Source organism: Vanacampus margaritifer, chromosome 6, assembly GCF_051991255.1.
Source record: "Vanacampus margaritifer isolate UIUO_Vmar chromosome 6, RoL_Vmar_1.0, whole genome shotgun sequence".
Lineage (NCBI taxonomy): Eukaryota > Metazoa > Chordata > Actinopteri > Syngnathiformes > Syngnathidae > Vanacampus > Vanacampus margaritifer.
This window is the reverse complement of record NC_135437.1, coordinates 26,866,951-26,892,864: the sequence shown is the minus strand read 5'-3', so window position 1 is coordinate 26,892,864 and position 25,914 is coordinate 26,866,951. Positions and strand designations below refer to the sequence as shown.

At 39.4% G+C, this 25,914-nt stretch overlaps 1 protein-coding gene across 9 annotated transcripts; it reads left to right on the top strand.

The window, feature by feature from the left end:
• The first annotated feature begins 1,444 nt into the window (after positions 1–1,444).
• ankrd26 (ankyrin repeat domain containing 26) lies at positions 1,445–25,158 on the top strand. Of its 9 annotated transcripts, none has more exons than XM_077568359.1 (43): positions 1,445–1,921; positions 2,336–2,450; positions 2,537–2,710; positions 2,900–3,006; positions 3,111–3,248; positions 3,386–3,546; positions 3,965–4,001; positions 4,072–4,144; positions 4,270–4,321; positions 4,652–6,078; positions 6,304–6,523; positions 7,773–7,834; positions 7,938–8,019; positions 8,136–8,234; positions 8,855–8,940; positions 9,025–9,088; positions 9,180–9,224; positions 9,327–9,518; positions 9,608–9,694; positions 9,776–9,846; positions 10,333–11,076; positions 12,375–12,559; positions 12,797–12,979; positions 13,070–13,100; positions 13,185–13,326; positions 14,006–14,219; positions 14,309–14,492; positions 15,030–15,176; positions 15,742–16,204; positions 16,920–17,425; positions 18,095–18,247; positions 18,389–18,564; positions 18,647–18,740; positions 18,838–18,864; positions 19,180–19,257; positions 19,755–19,889; positions 19,989–20,101; positions 21,072–21,231; positions 21,319–21,531; positions 22,644–22,867; positions 22,969–23,140; positions 23,444–23,489; positions 23,569–25,158. In XM_077568359.1, the coding sequence occupies exons 1-43, from the start codon at positions 1,722–1,724 to the stop codon at positions 23,697–23,699; spliced, it is 8,013 nt and encodes a 2,670-aa protein (XP_077424485.1). In that variant the 5' UTR covers positions 1,445–1,721; the 3' UTR covers positions 23,700–25,158. The 9 variants fall into 9 exon arrangements, with proteins under 9 accessions (XP_077424485.1, XP_077424484.1, XP_077424483.1 ...); XM_077568358.1 differs by having other exon boundaries at positions 22,942–23,140; XM_077568357.1 differs by lacking the exon at positions 18,838–18,864 and having other exon boundaries at positions 7,941–8,019; positions 21,072–21,531; positions 22,942–23,140.
• The last annotated feature ends 756 nt before the right edge of the window (positions 25,159–25,914 follow it).

The window sequence follows — 25,914 nt, the reverse complement described above, 5'->3', positions numbered from 1 at the left end:
GGAAATTAAGCAGGTTTACAGTCTGAAAATTATTTTAAATAGGGCCTATGCATAATTGGTGTGATATTTTTCACCTTTTGAATAAAAAAAAAAGAAGTGCTTGCAATAATATAGTATAGTAGGCTATAATAATATGTATTTGTTAATTCAATTAATTTATTCATTCATTTTATTTTATTTTTTGTATTTGTTGCTCCTGCGACAAATATTCACATTTGAAAAGCAATTTATGAGTTTAAAAATAAAAGACAATTTTAGTCGTGAAAAGGAGTTTATTTTATTTGCATGTACTGTAGTTTTTCTCTGTTGTCTTTTTCAAGTTTCTTTGGTGTAATGAGATTTGGGTTCTGTGCAGTGGACCTGGCAGGCTGACAATGCATCAAAGGTGTATTCATTGTTTAGACACAATGAGTGCTAAATGTGTTCCCTTTTCGCTAATTTGATGAAGTTGTCGTTGGAGGAAGCCAATTGTTTTATATTGCATGTAGTCAAACATGACAATCAGACATTTCCCACGCAGACCCCGGAAGCCTTAGGCGACTCCTGCCATTCATTTATTCCTTAATTACAAAGCCTCACTACACTTTACGATCCACTACGGCCATTATGGCTCTTAAGGTCTCAGAGAATGTAGCCTTGACCTGAGGATATCACACTTACAGCAGAATACAATTCATTCACAGGGATTAGAGCAGAACTGGGCATTATATGGTCCACGGGTCACATGCTCAGCTCAAATTTATTTATAGAGCATTTTAAAAACAATTATAACTGCATACACAATGCTGTACATAAAGTAAAAGTGAGACATATAAAAACTAAAACTAATTAATAGCATAAAAGCAGTACTCAGTCAGTAGGCTATAGCACCAAACTCTCTTAAGTTTTTCCATAGCAACTATTCTGACCCCTCTAGTAACAAGTATTTCGGTCAGTACTTCAAATTTTTTATGCCCTACCCCCTCAGGAAGAAGAAAACATATGTAAATAAATAATAAAGAGTATCAATTGTCTATTAAATTGTTAAAAAATACACCTAAAAATATATTTATTTTTTAATTTTCTATTACAACAGATAATGTATCATCAATGCCAGTTATTTATAGTCAAAATAGACATACAATAAAACATTTTCTATAAATGCCAATCAGCCTGTGTATCTATTTTTTAATTACATTTTTGTTTGATGGCATATACTGTGAGATTTTTTTTAATAATGTAAAGCCTTGGTTTAGCAAAAGTCTGGAAAATCGGCTTTACTGCAAAACAATAAGACAACTTGGAGAGCTAGGAGTCCATAAATAAACGACTTTTTTTTTTTTAATTATCATTTCGTTCCGGGTCCAAGGGTGGCGCTATTTTACCAAAACGCTGGAGAACAACTGTCAGTAAACTAACGGTAGAAGAAGAAACATGAAACCTGCGCATGCGCCAAAATCGTATCCAGCGCAGAGGCGCCGCTTGTGGCGGTCTCCTTGGCCCGACTGGAGTGTTCCATTCAAATAAAAACAATTATGACTCTCCGTGAACAGTAAAGTTGCGGAAGATGACTTTACGTGACTGTATTTCGGATAGTCGCGTCAAACTATGTTGTACTCCAGCGACATTTTCCGAGGTTAATCCGCTTTGGACGTCTTATTTGTCCGTCTTGTGAGCCGCCAGTGGTGATCCTCTCACTCCGATTTAAGTCGCAGCCAGACAGTGGCGGAAAAGCCTTCAACATGAAGAAATTATTCAGCTTCTCCAAGAAGAAACAGTCGCCGTCGCGTACGCCCGACAGAGGGAACGCGCTCTGTGTCGGCTACGAGGTGAAAGAGAAAGACCTGGGCAAGTTTCACAAGGCTGCCTGGCGGGGAGATGTGGCCAAGCTGGAGCATCTCGTCAAGAGCAACAATGTCAATCAGGTTGACAAGCACAACAGGTCAGTGAAGGTTTTCATCTCATCCACAGCTCAAATGAGATAACTCCGATTTATTTTGTTCTCAACGCAGCAACAAGTTTGTTTCGCTAATTGCCACATTTTCCTCAAGTTTGCACATGCACATTATAGTATACTTGTCAATTGCGTTTCTTTTGTTCTTTTTTCTTTTTTAACTGAGATGGGTGGGGGATCATTTAATTTTCATCCACTGTAAATTTCAAACTTGTAAATAACTGTACTGATGACGTCATGCCCTGTTTCATATATGAGACAGCTATACTATTTGTATATAAGCCATTAAAATAAGCATTTACCATGATCCTCTTTGAACATAGCTGCAACAGTACTAAGCAGTATTGCGTGTAAATCCATATCATGAATATTGGTATTCAAGATTTTTCTCTTCCCTTACAGAACAGCCCTTCACCTCGCTTGTGCCTGTGGAAATGCTGAGGTGGTGAGATTTCTCGTGGAGAAAAGAGCCAAGCTCAATTTATGTGACAATCAAAGTAGGTCTGCCTTAATGAAGGTAAGCATCGAGACGCTTGGATAAGTTGACATTTTGATGATGAGGAGGATTTTCACCATCATGTCAATTCTCTCTCATTTTATCAGGCAGTACAAGGCCAGTATGATATGTGTGCTAAAATTCTGTTGGAAAACCACGCTGATCCCAATCTGGTGGACACAGAGGGAAACACAGCTTTACATTTAGCCTCAAGCATCCCATCAATCTCCACCGTTGAAAACCTCGTGGATCACGACGCTGACATCAATGCCCAGAATAAGGTCAATTTCAGTAGAGCTGCGCTATTGGAACATTTGAGGATTCATTTCTAGAAAAAGAACAACTTACGTCAGCACACATCATGCTATCTTAGGCCTGGATGCGACAGCATGTTACAACTTAGGCAATTATGCGATATCAAGGTTGCATTAATGATTGAAATGTATTTTGCGATGTAATCAAATTTTTAGGAGGGTGTTTCACCCCTGACTTTGGCAGTCCAAGCAGATCACCTAGAAGTGGCTGAGATTCTGTTGAAGAAAGGCGCTGATGTCAATATTTTGGACGGAGATCAAAGGTCAGTTACAAACAAATGACACACTTGGAGTATACGGTATTGAAATCATTTTGAAGCAGCTTCATACGGCTTTGTTTGTACACGGGCTCTAAACAAACCTACAGGTCGTCGTTGATGATGGCTGCCGGCAATGGACACATCAGCATGGTGCGAACCCTCTTGCAGTTTCATGCCGATATTACGCTGAAGGATAACAAAGGACACTCAGCTGAGGACTATGCAGTGATTGAAGGCCATCATCCGTAAGTTTCTATTTAGGAAAGTCAACAACTGACCTGAGCTGGGAGGACAAATGATTTCTTCTCTAATGAAGCATCTGCTTATGTAAAATCACAGGTTAAAGCTTGGTGTCAATGTCAGTGTTTTGTCTCTTTTGCAGCTGTGCCATCCTCATAACTGAGCACGCTGCCCAAAGGAACCGGGCAGCTTCTCTGTCTCACCCAGGCCCAAGTAAAAAGAAGTCAAAATCCGAATTGGGCATTGCATCCCGAGCTCTGGAAACCGGCTTCGCTGTAGGAGGACCGGCCACTGACAAAGATGGTGACTAGTTTAGACAAGATCATAAATACGATCACCAAGCGGTCCAGTTTCATTCATCTTACCATCATGATTATGAAACATTTTGTGTATTTGTTCTTAATACTCAGTGACACTTTGCAGCAATGGTTAAAAACAACACAAAATATCAGCTACTTAATATAATGCATACATTTTTAAAGGTTGCTTCAAGATAAACTTTAAAATGTAATTATTTATTACTATAATTGCTAATATTAGACCCGTTTTTATATCATTCAGAAATGGTGATAATGGCATCTTAATTTTTTTTTTTTTTTTACGAAACTGGACTGTAATGCTTGTTGGTGACTACTTTACTTTAGCATTAATGTATTTGTAAAATGGGTTTCCATCTATTGTCTTGACTCTAAAAGTTTTAAAGTTCCCTGTATTGTTTCAGATTTTGAGGATAACTCTCAAGCAGAGTCACTCAGCCGGTAAGTTTATATTTCTTTTCAGTACATGAAATGACACGCGTTAGTGACCTTTTCTTCTCTATGATTTTAGGAATTCCAAAAAAGGCGGCACAGATGAATGGGCTTCATCTGAGGACGACTGTGAGTCACTCATAGTTGAAAAGGTTGGTCAAGTCGACATCAACTCTACTCTGGAATGTTTTAATTTATGTTTTTATCAGTGTTTGCTTCCATGTAACTTTCTGCATACTGTTTTGAGCAGGCTTTTTTTCCCCTCCTTTCTTTTCAGACGCCACCAAAAATGAACCTGAGGAAAATGCTTGAATCTAAAAGAGGAAAAGGTACTTGGCAACTATTTTTCCGTGCAATCACCCAGTAGTGCATTTTGTGTGGATGGTAATTGTATTCACAACGTTTATAGCCTTTGCAGTGCTTGACAAATCCATGAGTGCTTCTGAGTCTGACAGTGAAAATAGTGTCCCGAGAGTGTCCAGTAAACCCTCGAAGCCCCCAGTAGAACCCTCACCTCTTCCTTTCCTTCCCAAAGCCTCCCAGATGACCTCTAGCCCTCTCATTATCTACCCAAAGGTAACATGTTTTTGTTGATTCTTCTGTTGCTTTCCTTTGATGCTGTTCCTCTCCTTTTCCCCCTTCTAAATATTTAAACAAAGCCAAGTGTCTGTCGGAACCTGCTGAGGGCAAACAGGGTACGGTAGAGCAAAGTTCAGAATCTCAAGCCCAGAGCTCAGAAGGTGAGAGCTCTGAGGAAGAAGAGGAGGAAGAAGAAGTGGATGAAGAGGATGAAGAAGAAGAGGATGAAGATAATAAGGAAAGTGAAGAGATAGAAGAAGAAGAGGAGGAGGAGAGTGAGGATGACTCTTGTTTGTCCTCTTCTCAGTCTAACACTTCTTCTTCAGAAGATGCACAAAAGCCCTCCCTTGTGGAAGTCGATCTTGATAATGAAAAAACCGAAAGCAAACAAAGTTCTGATCGCGTTCCCAGTAACGATGTTGCACCACCAGATAATTCTCCACAAGCATCCGGAACATCGCGTTCTCAGATGCTGCAGTCGTTGGACGTGGACCAGGATTTTGTCGTGTCAGCAATTAGAGTGGAATCCAAATATTCCGACGAGGATGACGAGTTAATGTTGGCACCGGGTCAATCGATCATTTCGAACCTCATCATGAGGCTTGGCGCGAAAATGGCAAATGAGGGTAAGATGGAAGAGTTGGAAAAGGAGCATGATGATGATAACAAACAAAGGAGCCTTAAGGACGATCCCAAAGCAAGTCAAAGAAATATATTGTCAGAAGGCAAAAATAGAGACGTCGAACCCGACACTGAAGATGCTGTTTCCAAAAATGAAAAACGCAGATCATCATGGGGCTCCTCCTTAGAAGAAGCAGACAATCATGGCTGTGAGGAAGAAGACACTAACAAGACTGTCTGTCCAAAAGGTGGCAAAGCTACATCACCAGAAGGGACAAACCATAATAAATATGAAATACCTCCGCTATGCTCTCCCCGATCCAAGAACAGACCGTCTACAGGAGAATCTGATTGGGATTCTCCAACGGAAGAAGACGAGGGACCGGTTGCTGGAAAAAATGCACAAGTGACATCAGACAAACAGTTGGTTGAAGCCTGTCTGGCATCTAATGTTGACAGCCGCCCTGAAACCTTAAATGAAAACACGACAAGAAGCAAAGTCCAACCGTCCAGACCCTCAGAAGACCAACCAGTTGATGATGATTTGGATCCGTCAGAAAATAACAAGGATTGTGCGTCGCTCCGGGATCAATCCACTGCGACTAGTTTGCAACATTCCAAAGCTCGAAATTTGCCAGAAAAGATGGTAGAAGAAGAGAATTGCTTTAAAAAGGCGTCCGTGAAGTTCACCACGGACGCCGGTTGTGCATCTCCACAAGACAATCCTCACGCAGAACAGTCCTCGAAAGAACTAAACAAAGAGAAAACGTCCACTATTTCATCTGGCAAAGTTGACGCTGCTGATGGTCACTCGGATGGAAGCGTGTTTTCTGAACCGTTGCCTCACACCGACATTGATGATGTTGATTTGGACTCACCCGATGAGGTAGGGAGCTTCAGAGGACACAATGAAGGTGTCACCTTGCAGGCACAATTCGTTTTTTAGAGTAGGTAGTTTTGTGTCTACATGTAAAGTATATTTACATTTATCAATAGAGTACGGTAGCTTTTTAATCTTTTACCTGTTGTGGCTTTGTTTACGGGCGTACTGCTTTCCCTACTTTTTCCTCTTTTCCGACAGAAGAAAATATTCGCTAATATTTTTATACAGAAAGAGGATGACGAGAATGATAGTCAAGAGGGCCTACATGGTGATGATGAAGATGAAGACGATGATGAGGACCAAGAGGAGGAAGAAGAAGAAGAAGAGGTGGAGGAAGATGAGGATGAAGAGGACATCTCAGATGATCAACTTGAAGGAAACGGCGGCCTCCTGGATGCTACAACAGATGTTGAGGAAAAAAGAGATGTTTCTAAAGATACAAAAAGCGGTAAGAACAGTTAAGCTGTCCCTTGTCTGTAATTGCAGGTATTTCTTTAACTCATTTGCTCCCAAAAACGTATAAATACTTTCTACTTTAATTTTACTAGTGTCCCAAAGACATATTTATACGTTTTTATGTGTGTGTGTTTTTTTTACTAGAGCATACAGAAGTCTTTGATGCAGCCTCTGAACGGCAGAGAATGGTTTAATCAATACAAAAACGACCAGCAGGGGGCATCAGAGTATAATAGATCAACCAGGCCATGTTGCAAACAAGCTGTTCTAAACAGATTTGTGAATAATGATGAAACTTAGCTATATTCTAATGCTAATGCAGGGCCCATGTTTTTATAGCAATAGAACACAATATTTTATGGGCCTTGCAAAATCAGTCAAAATCCAGTAAAACAGACACAAAGGAAGGGGATTGCTTCAGTGAAAATGGCTGGGAGTGAATGAGTTTAACAGTTAAACCTCCTTCATAGATGCTATCCTTCGATCAAATGCCGGGTACCCACTTAAATATTAACACCTCACCCCAAATAATCTATTTTTTTCCAGATGGTAAATTAAAATACAGTGGTAGGTGCCTGGACTGTGTTAACAATAATTTGTTCAATGGCCACAAACTCAAAAAACTCCCTCAAATCTTCTTTCCCCATTGAAACAAATAGAAAGGTTATTAAACTGTTCCATCCCTGCATGAAATACCAATAAAAAATAAATAAAACAAATTTTAGATGAAAAAAAAAGTACTCTGCAGCATTGTACTTTGTAAAAAAAACAACAACATATATTATATGTAAGCATTCGCAAAAACTGGCAATTTTAAAACAATGTTAAGTCGTGATAATGATCAATATTTTGTGATTCTCTTCGGGACTGACAAATGAGATGCTTTGGACAGGAGTAGAGGAGAGGCAATGGATATATCGATAGAAGGATGCTGGAAATGGAAATGCCAGCCAGGTAGGAGGGAAAGAGAAAGACCAAAAATGAGATGGGAGGAATTGTAGATAGCAGGAGGCAGGGCAGTAACAGACATGTACATTATGTTAGGTTTAACATCCACGTGTTTGGAGTGTAGGAGAAAGCTTATGCTGCCCATATTGTATTTTTATTTTATTTTATTACAAATTTTGACTTATTCGGTCAAAAGATAAACACAAACCATCTGGATTGGTTTACAATAGACAAACTTTGTACAAATAATCAATTTTTCCACAATTGTATTAATTGTAATTTGAAAATCTCAGGTGTTTATTCAGAGTTGGGTCTTGAGAAGGAAGAGGAAGAGGAGCAGTCTTGGGATTCTGAGGTACAGAACACTGAACAAGAACATGGAACACACACATTGGCACAACTGTTCCTTAGGATATTTTTGCGTAAAAATAATGATTTTATTGCTTGTTAACCACTAGCAGGAAGAGGACCATAGATTGCCAAATGAAGATGAACAAAGCGCCCAAGCGCAGAATACTGGTGGAGAACAAATAGAAGATGGTAAGCTGTGTCATTTTCTCTTGCCATTTTATATTTTAGAAACAGGTAATCCAATTGAAGTTCAGCCGCTGTCTCATTTCGTGTAGTCAAAACAACCTGTTCAATTTTCCTTGTAGACTTGTTATGTAGTCCCTCGTTTTTAAGAGGGGCAGGAGGCGGGTGGATGCCTGAGCCTTGGTGGAGTCGAGGCAGGCAAAAAGGCAACCTGGGAGTTGGTAGGAATCCTGAATGGTCACCGTGTTCATTTTGGGCAGCAGCATGTTATCTGTGCACGATGCCATTAACACGTCTCACAGAATGCATGCTGCATACGCTTAGCCAATGACATTCTCGTTCTGCAAATCATTACACCGTTTAATAGTTTTTCAACGGGGGGTGCAGAGTTGATCAGATCTAAACTTGTCAGCTGTCATTTAGGATTTAAAGTGTCTCGTAATTGAAAAGTACCTGAGCAATGTGATGCGATCTAAATGCTTTTGTTTCCCAATTGGGTATTTTCATTAACTGTGAGCTCATTTGCATGTTTTTATTTATTTATTTTTACATCAGTGTTGTTAAGTCATCCATGGAGGTTTTTAGCTGATCTGCTCATGAAAGCACGTCCCATTTCATACACTCAATTTGTTCAGCTTGACGTAAAGAAAATGTAGGATTCAAATTTGACTGCTTAAATTTTGTTACTGAACTGTTTCCGCTTCTGGCTGGCTTAAAAAATTAACTTCACTTTTGGCTAAAGGCAAGCTGCACATGCCCCGCTTCTTCCAACAATCCAGCACAAGCTTGCTTAAGCTAAATGCAAAATGGTACAATCTGAAATGACCGTCTCACTTGCTAGGCCTCGGTGCTGTTGGTTCCGTTACTGAGAATAAAGACAGTATGGATGCCGGAGATGTTCAGCAAGAAGATCCAACGCAAAATGAGGTAAGATCAACACCAGAATCGACTTTTTGTTTTGTTGTTTTTTTTGCCATATGTAATAGTAATGGGTGTTTTTCCCACCACTAGAGTGAGAAAACCAAATGGGGACTGCTTTTGAGCAAATGTGAAGGAAAAAACAAGGAAAAAACTGGTCAGTAAGATCATAAATATATATATATATATATATATATATATATATATATATATATATAATAAAATAAAACATATTTTTTCTTTGACAGACTTAATGGAGGAACTTGGTTTGGGAGATTTTGACTATGCTGAAGGTCAGAATAATTTTTTTATGAATTCTCTGCACCAAAAGTGATGAACATTTTAGTGTATGGCCCCATCTTTAAATGTCACTTGCTCTTGTTTTCCTTTTACAGATGCATCAGACTGGGATACATCCAGTAATGTCAGTAAGAAAAGCCTGCCTGGATGCATAGAGGCTTCTTCCCCTGCACCCAAAGAATTCCCCCAATTCTCCAGTAAGGAGAAGGAGTCTGATGACGAGAAACCGCTCACAGCTCCTCATCCGCAACCTCGTTCTAAGAAGACGTTGCCTCAAAAGAGTGACGGTAAGCACCATTTTGCGCTTTACTTCTCATTTCTACTTGCCATTCAAATCACAATTCCGATGATCTTTTTTTCTTTTGCTCTCCTTCAGAACCTGATTGGAACCATGACAATTCACCTTCATCATGCACTGAGGCTAATACTGAAAATCAACAGCTTCAGGAAGCGGTCAGAGAAGGTGACAATTCCCACGAACCGTTTCATAGTAGCCTTACTCGTGCGCACGTGTTCTCTGTGTAAAGACTCCGCCTGTCCTTAGGCTACTCTGAAGTCTCAACAATGGCAGAAGACAAAAAAAGTCATTTGCAACATGACAAGCTGCAAAAAGAGGTGAGCTGATGGGATCAGCATACACGCAATGCTTATTTCATTCATCACAACAACACACATTCCTCCACACTTATGGAGAGAAATGTTTTCAGGTGGAAGATTGATAAGAATTTTAACATTGTTTGGCTCTAAGCGTCTTTATAGAATTTTGTCTTTTAAATCTGCAATTGGCTTTCATCTCCAAGTCATGTTCTGTATGTAAATGTGCCTAATTATTATTATCATGAGATATTACTGATGGACATAAGTATTGGGACACTTGGGGATGATATCTACAGAATATGGAAAAAATAAGTTAGTTGGTCTCCCCCTTGGAGTTTTAACAGCTTCATTCCTTTCCTGCAGATCATACATCTGGTCAATGACCATATTATGTTTCCAGAAATAATATTGTTGAAATCACATTATGAAAATGATAATTGTGAAATCCCTTGTTTTTTTTGTCTTGGTCTGGTTTTGTGTTTGTCTCTCTCATCATCATCCAAGGCCAAAGATGACCCATTAGAGTCATGTGACATAGATTCAAATCACCTACGCACGTCTGACCTGATGGGCGTTGATGGGGGAGGTGATAACGTGGTCAGAGAACAACAAAGTCCAGAGGAAAGACCCAACGAGGATGTTCTACCACTGACCCACTATGAGAAGCTGTGGGACGAAGTGGAGAAAAAAGAAGTCAAATCCACCCTCGGATCTGAAGAACAGTTCAAAGCAGGAAGGTTCACAGATGAAAAGCAGGTTAATTTATCCTCTGCTGAAGAACAGTCAAGCGGCGAAGAGGAAGGAGAAGCCATTTTACGCCCCGTTGCCCGAGCACGAAAGCTGGTTTTGCTTTCTGTCCCGGAACAGACGGAGTCTGCTTCGGAAGACTCCACGTCAGATTCTCCTGGCTACTCCCCACCCGAGGAGAAGATACCAGACTGTCACGTTCCTGCTAGTGAGGGCAACATGTTTAAAGAAGCAGAAGAGCCACTCCATAGTGAGGCACTACAAGCCCACTCATCACAGGAGAGCAGGTTAAACTCTAGTGGCCACCATAAACCTGAGCTTCATCACAAACGTCAACTAGAAGAGCCTGAAAAGAACCACATCAACTCTGAGAAGAACCCTCAAGAACTTGTCACTTCTCAGGCTTGCAGGATAAACAGACAAACTTCTTCTCTGCCTGTTGTTGCCCATGAAGAATTTGAAGAGGATGTGGAGAAGTTGAACCAGGAAGTCCAAAAAGAGGTAGAAGAGGGACCGCCTAACTCCATTAGTCATTTCAAAGCTTGCTCGCTCGCCTCTATCATCTAAATTTGAGAAACAATACTGATTCGCTCCATATTTGTCAAACAGCATGACCTTTTTGGTTTTGTTCTTTATTTAACCCATAAGAGGTTCTTTAACCCCAACCCACCATCGTTTGTCACACATCTTCCCCAAAAAGTGCTGTAAAAATACTACGCACCATCAATTCTAATATTTTTAGTGAATATTCTCTGACAAATTGGACTTACAGTGGATATAAAAAGTCAACACACACCCCTGTTCCAATTGCACATTTTTGTCATATAACAAATTAGACTAGAATAACCACTTCAAAACGTTTCCCGCCATTCATGTGACGTATAACCTGTACAACTCAACTGAATTTAGGTAGGAGGGGGCAGGGAACAGAAAATAGCAGGTGTGGTGTTCTTTTGGTGCCAAACATTTTTGGCAGTTTGAACAATTACAGCCAAAAAACTGAACTTTGGCTGTTTTTCTACAGCTGGAAACCTGAAACTATAGTCTTATACAAGGTGAGAGAAAAAAATGTCAAGAAAAGTCTACTAGAAAAACTGAAACTTATTTGGGGTTGATCAGAAGCACTTTAAAAGGTGGCAGCGGGGTATGCTGTCTTTATTTTTAACATTGATTTGAATGTGATTGGTTGATTTCAAACACAGCCCCATCCCAAATGCAAGTGGGTGTGCACACTTATGCAACCACATTACCTTCGTTATATTTACTTGCCTTCTCATAAAGATTTAAAAAAATAAATGAGTTGTACAGGTTATATGATATGTCACATTAATTGGGGGGGGGGAGATACATTTTATCTCGGTCTGACATAGGAGTGTATCGATTTTTTTTTTAAATATCCTCCATGTAATCAACACGGCCCAAAAATACACAATATTCCTTCCTACAATTTCTTGAGGGTTAAAGTGCTGTTTTTCCTATATTTGACTCAGTTTGGTGTCACTTAAACAGTTTTGTCGCCATCTTGTGTTCAAATTAGTGTATGCTGTCTCTATAAGTTGTTTGGATTTGGAGTGTGTCATGTTTTTAGCATTCGAATTTTGCATCTTGCATGGACTTTGCATGTGTTGTATTCATTCAATACCTGAAAGAATCTTCAGTCTTCAGTTTGCCTATCTTTGTCAAGTACAGTTACCGTAGTCAGGTGTAAGGTCTCAAAAGAGACTCTAAATTAGGAATGACCGCGTACACAAGACATGCAAAACTATCTTGACCCTTTTTTTCATCTGTGGACTTTTCAGGTTGTCGGAAAGACTTCCGAGGTTGCGGTTACAGTGAAAAATCGCAGTGCTGTCAGTGACACAATTGGAAGCGCATTAGAGGGGTTTGCCATTGAGAAATCTGAGGTTGGGTCAGCGAGCCGCAAAGAGACGTCAGGTCAAGCTGAAGCCTCCCAACAAACACAGAAGCCTCTAACCTTCGACAGGTACGCACTGTCGTGCACTTTTGATTGATTTAAAAAAAAAAAAATAAAAAAAAAATAATTCTAATGGTCTCATCATGTGTATGTTATCACATTCACAATTTAAATTTTAATGTGGCTTTTGATTCCAAGTCCCAAATTTCAGTTGACAACTGCATTAAGTGAGGTTATTATGAAGCGTCACTCATCCATTTTAGAAACTCCGGACTGTTTTTTTCCCCCTCTCTATATCACGAGCAGGTCACAGGTGGAATCCCAACTGTCACATCAGCGGACCGCCAGTGTCAGAAAACCCAAAGAACAGACCTCACCGCTTGCAGGAGGCAGAAAGGCCCTCACACCCAAAACCCCTCAGACCGACAACAGAGAGCTTTCATTGTTTGACGACAGCACTTTAAGTGACGTGTCGGACGATGAAGGAAGGTATCCATTATGCATCATGCCATACTTTTTATTTTTAAATCATCCATTTGTTTCCACACCAATTCGTTTTTCTTTCTCTGCTGGCAACAGGTACAAAACTGGAGAACAGAGGAAAAAACAGGTAATGTCATTTTTGTGCCTGTTTAATTATTAGACTAAAGTTCAAAATTGTATGTACACTAAGACCAGATCTTCATCCATTCAGCAATCACAAGAACTGGACATGTCTGAAGATATTGACGAGCTCAATTCGTCATCTGACGTGACCACGGATGACTCAGACTTTCGCGCTTCAGGCCATCGTTGTAGCTCCCTCTTCATTCAGAACCTGGATTCGCTGGTGGCAGGTAAAAAACAAACAAAAAACTCATACAGAAACAAGCAGGAAACTTTAATGTTATGGATGGATTTGTTTACATGGATAACATCTTGTGACAAATGTAGAAAATAGATGGATAAACTGTATATGAACTCATTCACTCCTAGCCATTTTCACTGAAGCAACCCCCTTTGCTCCTGGCTGTTTTACTAAATTTTGACTGATTTTGAAAGGTCCACAGAATATTCTCTTCTATTGCTATACTCCCTTCTTTAATCAGGAAAAAGTACATTTGTCTTTGTTTCCTTTTTGCAGCAGTTAGCATTAGAATATCGCTAAATTTCATCATTATTCACAAACCTGTTGAAAACACTGACAAAAAGAGCTTGTTGCAACCTGGCCCTGGCTGATCTCTTATACTCTGCTGCCACCTGCTGGTCGTTTTTTTAATAACTACCATTGCTTTAAGCGACCTCTTCATGTCAGAAGCTGTAGCAAAGCTTTCTGTATGCTCTAGTCCAGCATCAAAAAATATATTTAAAAAATATATATAAATACGTTTTTGGGAGTGATGGACATCAAAAAGCATATTTATATGTTTTTGGGTTTGAATGAGTTAAGTACAAAGTAAAACAATGATTGCAAGTCATGCTGTTTCACCTATCACAAATTCTTCCTCATCTACATAGCAATGCTTTCTTCCTCAGACTCCAGGAGCATGGTCAAGCTGCAGAACATTTTCCACAAATATGAGCGCTCCATTCAGAAGGCCAAAAGCCGTCACAGCTTCTTCGCAGACAAAGTGAGCCTCCTGGAAACGGAGAAGGCGCAGCTAAGGAAATCTCTGGATGAGGTGAAAGATTTTAAATCAGCCTTGGAGCGCAACCAGCTGGACTTGCAAACGGAAGTCACCAATCTCAAGTACGGACTACCTTACACTATCGAAATCATGTTTTCATAAATTGCCTTTGGTTCTTCACATATTTTGTTGTCTCGTGCTTGTGGCACAGATTTCAGCTAAAACAGGAGCAAGAAAATGGACGTAATGCCACCATGATGTACAACACCACTGGAGATAAGCTGAGGAGGACGGAGGAGCAGCGGCAGGTTGAGGTTCAGGAGAGGCAAAAAGTGGAGCTGGCTCTTCGGAACTTGGAGCTGGAGATGCGAATATTAGTAAACAACAATAAGCAGGTACAACGCATCCGCTTGTCCTGATGAGATGCTGGGAGTTGGCGTCACATGGTATGGAGGACCAAACTAAACTAAACTTAAAAATAAATAAATGACTAAATAAATAAATTAATGACTAAAAGTGAAAATAAAAATGGATGTAACAAATATAATTCAAAAATTATATACAATGATATATGTATAAATAGAATTAAAAATCAACCAATAAATAAAAACGCTCTGCTCTCACATTTATTTATTTCATACTGCAGATGCTCTGTCAAGTCGAAAGGTTATTCAAATGAGGGGGCAGTCCTAAGTGTGTCTCCGCTGTTGCCAACTGCCTAGAGTGAGTGGGTCGGCAAATAAGGAAGTCTCGCCGCCGTTGCCGGTTTACACGGATTAAATTTTTGAATTATATTTGTTGTTTCCGTTTTTATTTTCACTTCTAGTCATTTATTTGTCTTTAATTTTTGCCAGTTTTGGTCCTCCATAAAATGGGACTGTTTGAGTTCACTCAGTAGATTACATTTTTGTATTTATTCTTCATCTCCCCAGCTAGAGGAGGACAACAGTCAGACGCAAACACTCTTGGCTCAGGAGCGAAGCGCACGCACGGTGCTGGAGAATCTGCTCAACAGTCACGTGCGCAAGCAGCAGGAGATAGAAGAGGAGAACAAAAGAAACATAAGCAAAAGTCATGAGGTATTATTTCACATTGTCTGGTTAACTCATTTCTCCCAAAAACGTATAAATACGTTCTATTTCAAATATTACCATGGTTTGTTTTTTTATTCTGGAGCATACAGAAAGCTTTGATGCAGCCTCTGAACTGAAGAGAACACTTGAAGCAATGGTAGTTATTACAAAAACGGCCAGCAGGTGGCACCAGAGTATAAGAGATCAACCATGTTGCAACAAGCGGTTTTCACCACTGTTTTAAACTGATTTGTGAATAATGATGAAACTTAGCTATATTCTAATGCTAATTGCTGCAAAACGGAAACAGATAGAAATATACGTTTTTTCTTGATAAAAGAAGAGACTCTAATCTTTCTTTTGGTAGGGTCCATGTTTTTATAGCAATTGAACAGAATATTGTGTAGGCCTTGCAAAATCAGTCAAAATCCAGTAAAACAGCCGGGAGTGAAGGGGTTTGCTTCAGTGAAAATGGCCGATAGTGAATGAGTTAAAAAGTTATTTTTAAATACATTTTGAAATCTGTGAACATGATGCGACTACTTGAATTCATGCATTTAAAAATTCACAGGCCTTGTCACAGCTCACAGAGGCCAGCGACAGGGAGCGAGAGCTGCTCCAGCAGATTTCTATATTTCACGAACAGCTGAGCACCCTCAGAACAGACCTCGAGAATTCCCAGGCCAACAGCAGCATCAAGCAGAGAGATCTCCAGGAGGAGAATAAAGCCCTCAAGGAACAACTCAAAGAGGCCAGACGAGCTCTCAAAGCCAACGGTGACTCCCTGAACCAAACTGTCTTGGACTTCAACAACCAAACGGCCACTATGAAGTCGGAGTTGACTGTCACCGCGACCCGCCTGGAGAATGAGCGTCAGACCCGAGAGACGGTGGCGGCAGAGTTGGAGTCGGTCCGCGCTCGCCTGACTGCGGCAATGCAGGAGGCCGAGCGCTGCATGGCTGCTCGGTCGGACGCAGAGAAAGCTCTGCTTCAAGAGAAGGAGGAACACCGTCGCCTAAAAGACAGGCTCTCAAGTTAGTAAGGTTTCACTAAATGTAAACTCGAATACTTCCTTGTCTTTAAGACTTTGCAACAAAACCACAGTACTACACATCATCAACAAAAACATTAACGATAATCAAGAATCAATCTATCAAGCCCGTAAGTTGTATTTTATGTTTTTAGTGATTAGGGATGTAACCATAACGGCAATATTGTGATATCGCGATATTAAAAGCATCACATCTGTTAAAAAAGTCAGGTTGATTTCCATTTGTGTAGTTCTAGCACCCTCTGGTGGCTAGTTTTTTAGTGCCGTTTAATTTTCACAAGGCATGTTTTGGCCCTTCTATGTTAAAAATCCACGCTAATGGTCAAATGAAGAGTTACGCAATATGCTTGTGAACCAAGTCATTATTCAGAGGAACTCAAATGTGTGCCTCACTATTAAGTGTTTATTAGAGATTGTAGGTTGTTTATATGCATTGCTGTTAGAAAAAAAAAGCTCATACTAAAAAAATAAAACGCACAATATTGTGCTTTTGTACATTTTTCTTTTTTACAATATTGTGACCTTTTTTTATATTGCCAACCTCCCCATAATATTGTGATAATTATCATATCGTGACCTTCACATGATAATATCGTATCGTGATGTTTGGGTATCGTTCCATTCCTATTAATGACACAATAAAATGTTTAGTTTGTAACATTCGCTACATGTACACTGACTCCCACTTATCTGTACAGGTGACGCATCCAGTCAGCACGAAGCAGTCAACAGCCTTTCCCAAAAGTTGTCCAAGGCAGAATCGCACGCAAACAGCATGGAGAACGAGGCCCATCGGGTCATGCTGCAGCTGACCGAGAAGAACCTCCTGCTGAACACCGTGCAGCGCGACAGCGACCAGAAAGCCGCGCGCATTAAAGAGCTTGAGGCCGCTCTGCAGGCCGAGAAGGAGCTGGTCACTCGGGCCGGAGCTCGCCAAGAGGCTACACAGGAGCGCTTAGCCCAAGCGCAGAGTGAAGGCATGTTGCTACGACAACAGCTGGAGGAGGCTCAAAACAAGGGGGTTGCAAAGGAGAATGCTGTAACGGATGCCCAAAAGTCTTTCAGTGACATTTTGTCCAAGCTTCGCGCCGACTGTGAGGACAGAGTACAACTCGTGCAAGACCGGAATCAGGAGCTGGCCACAAAAGCCGCTGAACTTCGAGAACATATCCACCAACTACAGGAGGAGAAAAATGAGAGAGAGGTGAGAGCCAGATGACCGAATACAGTGCTTGCCAAACTTTTCACTCCAAGTACCACCTCATTTAGTTATGTAGGTATTGTGACTTAGCCACTGGAACATTATGAACAGTTTGAACATGAATACTGTGTTTTAATACAGAAAAATAATGATTACCGGTAAAATATGGAGGACCAAAACTGCCAAAGTTAAAAATAAATAAATTAAAGAATAAATCAATAAATAAATGACTATAAATAAAAACGGATAAAAAAAAAATATAGATATATATATATATATATATATTTTTTTTTTTATTATTCTCACTTAATTGTCATTTATTTATTTATTTATTAATTTATTTATTTTTCATTTTCGCAGTTTTGGTCCTCCGTAGTAAAATGTATCGCACATAATTTAAAAAAAAAAATTACAAGCGTGTTTGAAACGGTTCTAAAAAAATTTCGTTCAAAATTTTAAACTAATTGTATTATTGTATTTAAAAGTTAGATACAACTGAACTGTACTTTGTCAATATGCCACTGTAACATTATGCACAGTTTGTAAATGACGTTCGGTAATTCTTCACTTGTCCGTGCACTAGAAGTGCACACTTTACGAATCACTTCTAATATTTAGAGTACCACCTTATAACCATATATTTCTGTTTTTTTGGGGGGGGGGGGGGCATAGGCAAACCAGAGGGAGCTGCAGCAGGAGCTAGCAGACTCATTAAAGAAGCTGTCGATGTGCGAAGCCTCTTTGGAGATCAATACCCGCTATCGTAATGATTTGGAGGAAGAGAAGACTCGGCTCCTCAAAGACATGGACAGCCTTAAAGGAAAGGTAATGGCAGAGAACAGTGTTTTGTTTTGTCCCCCCCCTTCTTAGCCTCATTTGTAGTGTGTGGCGTTACTGATGATAAATTCATTATGTAGTTTTTTTTATTTTTATTTTTATTGTTGAGGCGTGCTTTCTGCCATGCAGATGGAGCAAAGAGAATCCCAATGCCTTCAAGTTGAGAAACACGTGAACGATCTAAGATGTCGTCTGGATGAGAGAGAGAAAGAACTCAGCAACGCCACTCAGAAACACCAGGAGGCGCTGTCTGCTGCGGCTGCATCCGATGCTGTGGTCAAACAGCTGGAAGAGGCTGTGCAAAGGTAAACTGGACAGTGCTTTCAGAGAGCACAGTTTTCAGCATGTGATCAATTTGCTCTCTGATGCCTCCTTATGCTGCATTAGGCTGGAGATTGAGAATGTAAAGCTGGAGGCTGCTGCAAAGCAACAGTCGAACAAACTTGAAGCACTTCAGAAAGGCTCCCAGGAGGAAGCAAGGGTGAGTGCCACCTAATTGCATTTACAATTTTATAATACAATAGTACATTACTTGTACTGTCCTTATTGACATATTTAGGGATTGTGTTTTGTTCCAGCTGCCTGACAATGCAAATGGAGTAATGGTTGGTGTTTTGGGTTTAGATTTAGTTTGTCTGTGTGCACCTTTGAACTTTTTATGAATGAAATTCAAGGGGTGTTTGTTTCTCTGGTATCTTTGAACACACTCAACTTAAACATTGCAAACAATCATTAAATTTGTTTTTTCTTGGTGACCACACTAATTCCTTCACTTGACCTCACTTTCCCCTGATGTTTGTGTCTGGGGTCTTCCACTCTTCTCTTTCAACCCTGTCACTTACCTAGTATTCAAATCAGCCACGTGTTTCTCTAGTTTTAAGAAACAAAACACTTGGCATTTGTTTTTCTTGTCTGTGTAGGTCAGAGCTCATTTGGAAGATATGGTGACCAACCTACAAAGTAGTAAGATGACATTAGAAGACCAACTCAATAAAGAGGTAAATTTACTGTGGCCGTCAGAGTTCGACTTCGAATTGCAATAGACAAAAAGCAAAGTTGGCAAAAGTATTCACACCGCTATTTAGATAGCGAGCCATTTGTAACCTTATAATGTGACATGTTGTGACCATTGTGAATCGAGGATCATCAACCGTATACCTCAAAAAGAAAAAAAATCTCACTGTTGTCCTTATTTTAGACAACTAACTCCCAAAGGTCAGATCTTTACATGATAGGTGGCAGATGATACTAAATGGATATACAGACAAGTAATTTTTTATTATTTTTTAAATAACTCATCAATAACTAACATTCAAATCAAGCTTAGTGATTTTTGTGTAAGCATCCTCCACATTAGTCTAAACTCAAACTGGCTAACACCTAACAATAAGTAACCAACTATTTTAGGTTCTTTGTAGAAACAGATAGTTTTTTTTTTGTCTTTCAAGCTAATGTCAGACTTATATATTTTGCTGTTCCTTTCTATATGTTCAAGGTGCAGAAGCAAAGCGTGTTATCTGACAGTGCCCGCGACACTCAGGCAATGTGGGAGGAGGAGCTAAAGAGCCGCTCCAAGTTAGGACTTCGACTAGCAGAGTTTGAAAAGGAAAAAGGAGAACTAAGCAGCCAGGTGAGCTCAATTGCGACTTGAACCAATGTTATTCAAGACCAGCACTTTATTTTTTTTTTTCCGTCTTGGGTGTTGATGGCTTTTGTGGCATGTGTTAAGATGGAACTAGTGACGAAGAAAGCCAAGAAATTAGCAGAGCAGAAGAAGGCTGTCGATTGTCGTCTGGAACAAGAAATGGAGAGAAACACGGAGCTTCAAAAGGAAATGTACAGGTGATTCCGTAGTGCCACCTTTTATTTGTCTCACCTGGGGCTGAGACTGAAACTCTCCCAACCACTTAGCATTTAGCACTCCATAGGAAAGCTTATCATCTTAAGGTCTAAAGTAGTCCGATTTGGATTTTTGAAGTCCTATCAAAACACTGAAGCTTTTTTTGGTTAACATTACCAGCATCCTTAAAATTCATCCATTTATTCAAAGTAGGCACAAATTTAAATGATCAATATTAACGTGTTGTGAACAATACTTTCTGTTAACATTTATGAGTAGTTTATTTTTATTTGCTTACAGACTACTTTGCTGTGTTTTGTTTTATTGGTGTCAGGCGGATCAAATTTTTAGTCGTTATTAATCACATGACTTAACTCATGATAATTCGCAAATTTTGGATCTGTTTTAAATGTACAATAAAATGTACAATAATTTTTTTCTAAATCTTCATGCTCTTGTTTACATAAAATTGGATTTTTTTTTAACTAATAGAAATATGGCTGTATCACTGATACAGTCATTTCATAATAATTCATAAAATGTAGTTAAAATTAAAAACATGTATTGTATTGTAAAAAAACGAGTGTGATATTGATTTGTGTTGAGGTCATTTTTCTGCCACTAGGTGACATCATTGTATTTGTAAGATGTTTGTGACAGCTCAGTGCATTTTTCTTTTCGTTTTAACATGAAGGAACTTGTGAAATTCTACACTTTTTTAAAATTGTAAAATATAACTTGACCCCAGTCTCCACAAATAAATGCATTATTATTACATGTATTACTGCAAAATTTTGATGTGGGCGTGTCTGCTGCGCTGCGACTGGAATTTCCCCAGTACAGACTTTCCAAGTAAGGGACGGTCATTAATCACACGTAAAAAAAAATTGTGGCGTTAAAGAAACTTTAAATTAACTAAAAATGAATACAATAATTTTTACACCCCAATTTGTCCCCCCAAATGAATTTAAGGCTAAGGACTTTACTCAAAACTGCAAAGAGGCGGCTGCGGGGTCAGGACACAGGTGGCGGTGGAGGAGGAGGTGACTTTGCTTCGCCGCTGAGCAGTCTAAAGATGGACCTGGGAAGACACAGCCGGGCTGACGGAGCTATCGATGCAAGACGAGAAAAGGTTTGCGCATCTGATGCAGCACCATCATTTTTAAACGACATCGCAAATACTGTATGTGAATGTTTCTGTTATGTCTTCCCATCCCAGGTGCGAGACCTCCAGGGAGAGCCGGAGAGCGGGGCGTTCCAAGGCAGCCTGTCGGAGAGGAGGCTGTTGGAAGAGGAGGTGCTCAACCTCAAACGCAGAGTGGAGGCCTCCGAGGTGGAGCAGAGGCAGCAGGAGCAGTACCGGAGAGAGGTGGAGGAGAAGGCCCGACAGGAAATACATCATAAACTACAGGAAGTCAACATCTTCCTGCAGGTAGAGTGTCAAATAAGGAGTGGGCTGCGTTATTGGCTGAAATTCAACACAAGATTTGACCATTTTTGTGGTCCTTTTTTTTTTTTTTTTTCTACAGGAGAGCTCAGTATTGTTCATTCGATTTGACATCATCATTGTTCTCCTTTTTTTTTTTTTTTTTTTTTAAATCCAACAAATCAATTAAAAAAATTTAATAATTTTTTTTTTTTAAATACATATACATATATATATACACATATACACACATATATGTATATATATATATATATATATATATATATATATATACCCTTTTTTTTGTATGTGGGTGAGTATGTGTATGTGCGTGTGTGTGTGCGTGCGTGCGAGCGTGTGTGTATTCATCAGTTCACCTAAAGCCCATTAAAAAAAAATCCCATACTAATAATATAATATAATAATAAATTGCCAGATGCAGAAACATCAATGTAAGTTATCACGATGTAGTGGCTCTCGCTAACAGACAGAATTAAGTAACCGGAATTAGGTTAAAAAATTCTATATACGTAGACCATGTTTCTATAAATTTTGATATTTGGTTTTTATTTGAGGCAGATATTTTTTCCATTAAAATGTGATTTATGAGGAGGTTAGACCATTGGTCGATATTCAGAGTTTGTTTATTTTTCCAGTTAACAAGAATTGCTTTTTTAGCGATAGTAAGGGCTACAAGTGTAGATTGAAATTGTTTATGTGGTAAGTCAGTTGTTGTTAGGTCACCTAGCAAACACAAGTTTGGAGATAAAGGTATCCTACAGTCCAAAATAGCGGAAAGTTTTTCTAAGACTTTAGTCCAGAAATACATAACCGGAGTACATAACCATAAAGCATGAACATAAGTGTTTGTAGTGTTTTGTAAGCATTGGAGACAAATGTCGGAGTCTGAGAGTCCCATTTTCTTCATCATATATTGAGTAATGTATGTTCTGTGAATAATTTTTGTGGTCCTAAATCGCAGTGGGCTAAGAACTGTGAGCCATTTTTCCCCCAAGATCAAATTATTCAAAATGGATGTCAATATGATGCAGTACAGTTCTACACATCACCTTAAAACACCAAAATATTCTGTATTCAATGTTAGCTATTTCTCCCAGTCCCAAGCAGCAACGCAGGAGGCACAGGACCAGATAAAAGCGGCCAATGAGGCCAGCCTGCGCTTGAAGATCCAAGAACTGGAGAGCGAACTGAACCAAGCCCGAACCTTCCATCACGACTCCTTCAGCCAAAGAGAGTCCACGCGCACCGAGCTGGAGCGCTTCAAGGAACTGTACAGAGACGAGCAGAAGCTCCGCAAGTCCCTTTCTGCTGATCTAAAAAGGTCTGGGAGCAAAAGAAACGGCTTGAAAACAAAACTGTTGAGACCCAAATGCATTTGCTGCTTTCTGTGCACAGAACTAATCATCAACTTTCGGAAGCCAGTTCCAGGTTGGTCAACGAGCGGGGTAGGTCTCTCATCACCTCCCCTGGGCCGGCACCAGCACCATCTGCGGGCGTGGCCTCTCTGGGGGGCCCATACAGGGGCCTTACCTCCAGGCTCCTCAGCCCTGTGATTGAAGGACAAAGCAGTAGTGTGGAGGACTACCTGACCATGGTATGGCACAATAATATAACAACCAGTTGTACTTTGACTTACAGTAAAAATGATGTCATCGTTACTTATTACCAAGATGCTGTTATATCTCCTCTATAAATACGTATCACATGGCAAGAAAGCTAAATGAACCGCCGATATCCTTGGGAGACTCATTAGCACTCACCCGTCACTGTCTCTTTGTGCAAGGAAGCTATCACATGATTTTTGAATGAGCAATTTAAAGCAACAATCGCACTGCAAAAGCGCCATTATAAAATTGATGCTTTAATTGATCAAATTGATTAATTGCTGTTTCTTCAGATGCAGCGTCAGTTGGACAGAAGCATATCGCGGGAACTAAACAAAGGTGCGTGAACAAACACAGACACAGAGAGGCTATTATGTGGTATTTTGCCATGTGATCAGCATCCATTTCCTCCCCTCAGCCTCGGCGGAACTTGACGTCTCATTGGCCCGCATGTCTCCGGTGGGCTCTGCCTCAAGGGTGGACCCGGACCCGGTTAACAGAGCAAAGCAGCAGTACTTAGAGGTCCTGAAGAAGAACCATGAGGTCTAAGAAACACTAGAGATGTCCCAGCACGAACAAGTTGAGGTAGAAGTGACTGAGAACTGACGCTTTGATAACCGCGTCTGACTGGGATGTCAGCACTGACCTCAAAGAGGTATTTTTTTTAAATAGAAGGGAAATAAGGTACAAATCTGTACATAATCATTTGAAATACCGGTACTAACGGCTTCAATCAAGACCAAGCAAACCAAATGCACGTTGCACTTAAGCACTCAGGAAATGAGCTGACTGATTAGCCACGCTATTAAAAACACTATCTAACGAGCTCCAACTCATGAGCCATATTGGTTTCTAATATTTGAGTCCTCCTATTTTAATGATTAAGGACGCCAACGGGTTCTAAACAACAGATTAGACTGCAGCTGTTCCGAATGTGTGGTTGTCCAATATGCCATACTGTATGTTGCATCATTAAAGGGAATCACAGGAAGAAATGTTCAATCATAGCTCATTTTTTAATCAGCAACATACAGTATTTGAATGATAATCTTTCTTTGGTTATTTGGAATGTGTTGCTCGCTACGTTGTCGAGCGTGAGTACGTGGCATCAAATGGTGACGTTTCTCATTGTTTCAATGGAAAAAAAAAAATTCTCAACATATTTCTCAATGATCTCTTTTTTTTTTTTTGCTACAGAGGTACTCAAGGTTAGTATATACAGGGATGTGATTTTTCCGCTAATTCGCGGAATTCCGCTTTTTTTATCTCCCCCCCAAAAAAAATATATATATATATATATTTTATTTTTTTTTTTAGTAGTTCATCGTGTATGCACATGACTCCGACAGATAACATCTTCTGCTATAACAAAGACATTTGTGGTATGCTCTAATATGAGTTACTTTTCATTTGGTCATGATACAATTATTTGTTCATGAAATTTGAACTCTTCAACATTATTTATGTGTTAACTTAGTAATCACATTAGTTAGATATGATGATATTCTCAGTGATAGTTTTTAAAAGCAAAGGCAGTCCAATGTTTTTGAATGTGACTGATTTTGAGTTGACTAAAACTGCCATTTTATATGGGATAGTTCAATATACATTGAAAATTTATGCTGTTGTTTTGTCTATTTCTTTGTCATGTGAGTGCATTGAAAGTACCTAAAAACACGGAAAACCCATGAGCTTCCCGTGTCCCCCCACCAGGGCACTGCCCTGGACCTAGCTGGGTGCCGGCGGCCCCCAGACCCCCGGCTAAATTTTCAGATAATTTCACTTTGGTCAAATCACATCCCTGTATATATTCATGTCACTAATTTCAGTTCTCTTTTTTTTCCCCCACAACTCTTTTTCTCTGTGCAACCCAGTACAGTATTGAAAGAATGGATTTGGATGTTTGTTTTTTAAACTGACCTGTCATGAAAACTGTCAAACAGAGACCTTGCTGTATATTTCAGGATTTTAAGTCACATGAGAATGGCAATAAAATGAATTGTGTGTAGCTGTTGTCACAGAGTTGGGTCTTCAAAACTGTAAAAAAAAATTTTTTTTAAAAAGAGCCTAGGGTGACTGCAGATCCTTAAAAAGATAAAAAATTCCTAAATTAAGTCCTTCATTTTCCTTTAATCGCACTTAAGTCAGATATTTATAAGTCTTAGACTGACTTTTGAGTCAGATTTATTGTCAAAATTCTACACTGAACCATCTGACAAGTGTGTGTGCGTGTTTTTTATATTTATATTTACAGTATTTAAGTAATTAAAGCTTAAGTACATTTAGCAAGATTTCATCAGTAAATGCTGCTATTTACAAATTGCAACTAAGGTAAAATACATGCTTCATTTAGAACATGTAAAATATCACACAATTTCCCCAAAATATTTTCATATTCAAATATTGTCAAGCCCAATTATCCCTAAAAATGCACTTGATCTATTTATTCAAATCTCTTAAAAATGTCACATTTTCAGTCCTATTATGTTGAAGCAGCTTAGTAGTAAAAACATTTGATTATTGACTAGAGTGTAGACGTGGTGTAGTTTTCTTTTCTTTTTTTTTATAGAAAATATGTCACAAAATGTACTTGGAAAAAAAAAAGTTATTAATAAGTTAAACATGGTCTCACCTTTAACTCTTTGACTGCCAGACGTTTTCAGAAAAGGGATGCCGTGGGTGCCAGCCGATTTAAGCATTTTGACTGATCTTTCAAGGTCCACAGAAAATTATGTGTTTGGACTATGGAAACACACATACTACC